Genomic DNA, 6,000 nt, shown 5'->3' with positions numbered 1-6,000 from the left:
TGGGTGGCTCAGTTGGTTGGGCGACTGCCTTCAGCTCAGGTCATGATCCTGGAGTTCCTGCATCGAGTCCCGCATCAGGCTCCCTGCTCGGCAGGGAGTCTGTTTCTCCCTCTGACCCTCCCCCCATCTCATGTGCTTTCTCTCTCTCTCAAATAAATAAAATCTTTAAAAAAAAAAAGAATGATCCAGAAGAGAGAAAATTATGATATAAGAGAGAAGGGGCAGCATTTCTGGAGTGATATCCTTTTTTTTTTTTAAGATTTTATTTATTTATTTGACAGAGAGAGACACAGCGAGAGGGAACACAAGCAGGGGGAGTGGGAGAGGGAGAAGCAGGCTTCCCATGGAGAAGGGAGCCCGATGTGGGACTCCATCCCAGGACCCTGGGATCATGACCTGAGCCAAAGGCAGATGCTTAACAACTGAGCCACCCAGGCGCCCCTGGAGTGATATTCTTGAGTAAGTGACAGAAAATGGAATTATTGAAAATAATAATAAATAATGATAATAAAGAAATCTGAACTAAAAAAAATCCACTCTTTTTAATCTATTTCCCAACCTCTATTAGTTATATTATTATTTCACATTGCCACAGATTATAGCATTAATTTTGTGCTATATATATATATATATAAAATTTTATGCTCATGGTTATTTGAGTCTCAAGCTGCCATTTGTTTGCAATGATGGAGCATCTGAATGTTTAAGATGCTTTAGAAGCTGTAGGCTTCCTCACTTTCCTTAACCAACTGTTCATTCATTATCCTTACGTTAAATGTTGGACTCCATCCTAGACTTCCTTAATCTTTCTACTTCAGTCGTGTACCCTGAATGACATATATATCCATATAGCAAAGACTTCTATTTCCATGTGCTCCCAAATTTATATATAACCCTTAATGAATGAGGGAGGCAACACAGCTCAACATCTGCATGGAATCATATTTAGAGAAGTAGAGTTCAGCAGCCAAAAGTAACTTCAAAATGATGCAAGTCGTTACAGGCATTGCTTGGGAACAGAGAAGAGGATTTGTAGCAATACTCATTACAGCTCCTCTTCCTCTCCCACCCACTTCCTTCGCACACCACAAAACAAGTACTCCCAGCCACCCATACAGTTCTTTTCTTCTCTTTGCTTCTTAGCTCCGACCTTCTACCCACCTCTCTTTCCTCCCCTCCTATAGCTCTTTCTAAGCAATTCAACTTAGCCTCTTGAAGTAAATTCTACTTCTTTTCGCCCTTAAATTATTCTTCTTATTTCTCATTCTCCTTATGCTGCTTCCCGAAGTCCAAAGAAGCAGTCTGGCATCCATAGAACTCTCCTGGCCAGGGGTAGACTCAGGGGTGGGAGAGAAGGTTGTGAGTATTTGCTTGTTAGTAATTTTCATTCTGTCATGTATATATCTGACTGAGAATGTTCCCTGAATTTTAGCCCCGTTCATCCATCTGGTAGATCTCATAGAGGCTGCAAAATCAACCTGTTTCAAAATTGTGCCTCTTTGTAACATCCAGTGAGTGTATTTGTTCAATATTTTCCTCCCATGCAAGATGAAACAAATACTTGTTGAGTGTGTGAATAAATGAGTGAATGAAATTATAAAATTTGTTCTTCCTTTACTCTTTCTTGCTATACAACTTTAGTCCCTTCCCACACTGACTAGCTTTGACAATGACTAAATTGTCAACTTGAAAGTAAGAAAGTCCGGAAAAGTGCTTTCACACTGGGTCTTGCTGTTTTGTCTTGTTTTGTTTTGTTTTTCTGCTCTTGGAACTCCTACCATTGCCACCATGTGAAGAATTTCAGGCTACCTAGAGGATGAGAGATATATGACTTAGTTTCTGCCATTACCATGGTCAATAGCCTTCCAACTGCCAGACATTTGAGAAAGGCCATTCTAGATTATCTAGCCACCAGCGAATCCTCAGCTGATTGCAGATGCATTTGCAAACCTGGCAGTAATTGGCTAAACTGGCCCAGACCATAAAAACCGCCCAGTTGACCCACACAATTGTCAATTAAATAAATGGTTGTTGTTTTAAGTGGCAAATTTTGGCAAATATTGTTATATTACAATAGGTAACTGCCATATCTTTTAGAACATATAAGAACCTTGGAGTTTTTAGATAACTAAGGTGGAGATACTAGACTTCCTGATAATATGTCATGAGGGGTCTGAGGGACAAAATAGAAAAAAGCAAAGAGATGTAATCACATTTATACTCTAAGATTACAGAACAATTTACAGTAACTGTAAATAGTTGGTACAGCAGGAATTAATAGGAAAAGGGGAGGCAGGCAGAGACTAGATTTTGGATGGCCTTGTCAAATACAGTACGTGAACATTTCATCTTGAGGGGCATGAAAATCCATTTAACTGTTTTAAACTAGGGAGTAACATCATCTTATGTGAAGATTCTTTAAACAGCTTTTTGGAGGATGGGTTTGAAGAGAAAAGGAGTGGATGTAAGTTTCTTTCTTTTATTTTTTTTAAAGATTTTATTTATTTATTTGTCAAAGAGAACGAGAAAGAGAGAGAGGGAGCACAAACAGGTGGAACAGCAGGCAGAGGGAGAAGGAGGCTCCCCACTGAGAAGGGAGCCCGATGTGGGACTCGATCCCAGGACCCCAGGATCATGACCCGAGTTGAAGGCAGATGCCCAACCACCTGAGCCACACAAACATCCGAAGTTTAGAAAGTTTCTCAGTCAAGTAAGTGAGAGAAAGTAAGACTTGAGCTGAGGTGGTGTCAGTGGGATGGAAAGGAGACAGTGGAGAGAAAGTAAGGTTATAGAAGCAACGGGACTTGTTGATTAATTGGACATGAGGGCAGAAGGAAAGGAAAGAGTCTAGGATGACAGCCAAATTTCTGGTTGAGGCAAATGGTTGGATGGTGGTGAGGAACTGAAACAGGGAATACAGGAGCAGACTGGTGATGGGCTGTATACTTGGTTGTGTGTATAAGTTGTTATCTAACAGACCTTGGTTTGAGTTCTGGCTTTGCATTTATTAACTATGTCATATTGAGCATGTTATGCAACTTGAGCCTCAGTTTCCTCAACTATAAACTGGAAATAATATAACTTAACTCTTGTTTGTGTAGGTATGAATTGAATGCAAGTGTCTGGTTTCCAGTAGGCACTCTATAATGCTGGCTATTATTACTTCTCAAAGAGGGTTCAGGAAGGAGGCCCAGGAAAAATGGGTGAGGCTTTCAGGAAAGGTTTCTCGGAGAGAACTGTGTTCAAGACAAAAGAGGAAAAATACAACGTTGTGGCAGACCAGCTGAAGCCAGAAGAAGGCCAGACGGGGCTGAGCTACAGCCACGTTGCTGGGAAGATGAGTCACTGGACGTGCAGGCAGGGCTGCCGAGGCCACAGCTGGACTGGCTGTGGCCAGGCTGGACTGGGCTATAACATGACTTCACTGTCAGTGGGGAATCATAAGGATTGTTCCAGAACAATCCTTTTTGTCCTCTCCTTCCTCCCAGAAGGAATCCATCATTTCTTCCTCGTTTATAGGACTTTCCATAGCCTGTCTTATTTTCTGGAAGCAGCAGGAAACAGTGGAAAGGGACAAAAAGCAAGAATTTGAGTCCTGTCTAGTTTGGTCACCAATTTGCTGAGTGACCTAGTGCATGTCACTTCATCTTGGTCTTCTTATTTGTAACACGAGAATGAGCAGACCTGCATCCAAAGTGTGATGTGAAGACGGTGAGTGCTCAATAAAAGGGCATACGTTAGTATTCCATTAATTAATTGTATATTTTGTCTCCTTCTTGTTCCTGGTCCTTCCTCCCCTAGATCCTTGAAGACACTAATCAGTTCTAACTCATTTTCAGATCCCTAGCGCTTGGCGGGGCACACGATTTCATGAATGGATGAATGAAAGAATCAATGAGCGCCCTCAGCCGCAGCAGCCGTGCCAAGAGTCCCGCCCCCTTCCGCTCTACCCGCAGCGCTGGGAGGCCACGGGCGGGTCTCTCGCGACCGTTCGCTGGCGCGTGCGCGGGAGGCCGCGCGCGGCCAGAGGTGGCGGGCGGGCTCCCCGTGCGCGCGCGCGCGCGCGGGGCGGGGAGGGCAGGGGCGGGGCCGGGCCAGAGGCTGGCTGGCCGGCTGGCTGCTGGCTGTAGAGCCGGCGGCGGTGGCGGCTGCGGGTGGCCGGCCGGGCGTGTGCCGGGTGGGAGAAGACGAGGTGGTGGGGATGCTGCCGCCTTACTAAGGAGCGCCGGGGAGGTCGCGGCGCTTGAGGCCCCAGAAAGCGCGGAGGAGCTGCGAACTGGGGTCGGTGGCTTCGGGCGCCCGCCCGGCCATGGTGGCCGCGGGCGGTGGTTGGCGCGGCAGCGCTGCGGCCCGGGGCCGTGCGGGGCCGGGACAGTCGCGGTGCTGACGCCCGCGGGGCCCAGCCACAGATATGAAGCGGAGCCGCTGCCGCGACCGACCGCGGCCGCCGCCGCCGGCGGCGGTGGCCGGCCGCCGGGAGGATGGGGCTCAGCGGGCGGTGGAGCTGCCCCAGCCCCAGCCCTTGCCGCCGCGCCGGCGAGCGCCTCCCGGGAGGCAGCTACTGGAGGAGCGGACCGGGGCCTCGGGGCCCGAGGTCAAGGAGCAGGTACGGGGGCCAGCCGGCGTCCGGGAGGGAAAGGATGGGGAGCGGGAGCCTGAATGGGAACAGTGGGGGAGGGGGATCTCAGGCGGGAAGACTTGGACTAGGGCATTTGAGGGGTGGGGACTGTGTAGTTCGGCAGGAGGAAAGGAAGGTCTGGAGAGGCAGAAAAATGGGGAGTGGAGAAATGGAAGTCATGGCCTGGGGTTGATTGGGAAATGGGGGAATAGGGGTTTGGAAAAATGGTCCTGTGGGCGTTTGTAATCAGGGATTCTGGATGTGAAGAAGGGACGCTGGAATGTAGCTTGGGAGTAAATGAACTGCAAAGAATAGGCTTACTAAAGGGATACTGAGGAGTTAGCCAGAGGGCTAAATAGTGTAAAGTAGGGAAAATCAATATGCAGTAGTAAATGTTATCCTGTTTCTTAGAGGTTGTCTTGACAGTTATAAAAACGGATGTCATTTCTAAGCATTCTCTTATTTGGCCATGATTATATAGTCTTGTAGGAATGTGTTCAAATCTTGAAGAGTCTCTTTGGTAACGATCTATTTCACGAGAAAGCACTTTTTATAAAACACCTGCATATGTGCAATTCCAAATCCAGCGCCGTGAACAGAGAATTGATAGGGATAGGCTCTGTCTTCTAGGAGTTTACCACTGAAAACATCTCCATGGGAAAACAGAGCTAGAGCTAGAAAGCAGTGTAAAAGTACTCACGGAGTTTCTGAATGGACGGGATGTGTTTGTATAATTCATTCATCAAGCATAGGTGTACTTAGAAATGGGGGATAAAGGTCAGTTTTATCAGGGAGGCGAAGTTGCCACTAGTAGCTATAGGAAGTGCGGTGAAAGGAGAATGTGGTCCTGACCTTGTGGGCTTTGCAGAAAAATATTCTGTAGTAATGAACTCTAGTGACAACTTTCCTTTTGCACAGCCCTACTTGAGACCCTAGTAACTTTATCCTTGACTTTTTCAAGACCTTTATTAGACCTACCTCTTTTCCATCACTTAAATAAGTATTTTACTTAGACATCATTCTTCATTATATAGTTTCAGTGATGCACATACTAGCACTTGGAGCTCTGATCCTTTCCTGACTCAGTTTACGTGATTCAACTGACCTTATTGCATGCTTCACTAAAGAGTTCAAGGTTACTTTATTTTCTCTTCTTCTCTATCTCACAATTATTTTATTTATTTATTTAGCAAGCAAGCAAGCTCTCCGCCCAATGTGGGACTTGAACTCACAACCCCTAGATCAGGAGTCACATGTTGTACCAACTTAGCCAGTCTGGTGCCCCTCTATCTCAGAATTTCTGTGTTCACTCATCCTTTGCTTCAATTCTAGAGAAAGTAGTATTCATCCTCCTTTTCGAGGTTTATCCGTGTACTTACATC

At 46.2% G+C, this 6,000-nt stretch overlaps 1 protein-coding gene across 5 annotated transcripts in view; it reads left to right on the top strand.

Moving 5' to 3' along the window:
- Positions 1–4,098: 4,098 nt before the first annotated feature.
- The window catches only part of MAST2 (microtubule associated serine/threonine kinase 2), a 215,286-nt gene continuing 213,384 nt past the window's right edge, over positions 4,099–6,000 (top strand). For 3 of the 5 annotated variants that reach the window (XM_073902677.1, XM_025856596.2, XM_073902678.1), the window contains exon 1: positions 4,099–4,606. In XM_073902677.1, the coding sequence (XP_073758778.1) occupies positions 4,412–4,606 (195 nt within the window). In that variant the 5' untranslated portion in view covers positions 4,099–4,411. The remainder of the gene's footprint in view (positions 4,607–6,000) is intronic. The other 2 variants (XM_025856595.2, XM_073902675.1) reach the window with 1 other exon arrangement.

This window comes from Callorhinus ursinus, unplaced genomic scaffold (assembly GCF_003265705.2).
Source record: "Callorhinus ursinus isolate GAN/ISIS: 27379988/994484 unplaced genomic scaffold, GSC_fseal_2.0 scaffold18, whole genome shotgun sequence".
Lineage (NCBI taxonomy): Eukaryota > Metazoa > Chordata > Mammalia > Carnivora > Otariidae > Callorhinus > Callorhinus ursinus.
Note: the sequence above shows the minus strand (reverse complement) of the source record. Positions and strands in the feature narration are given on the sequence as shown.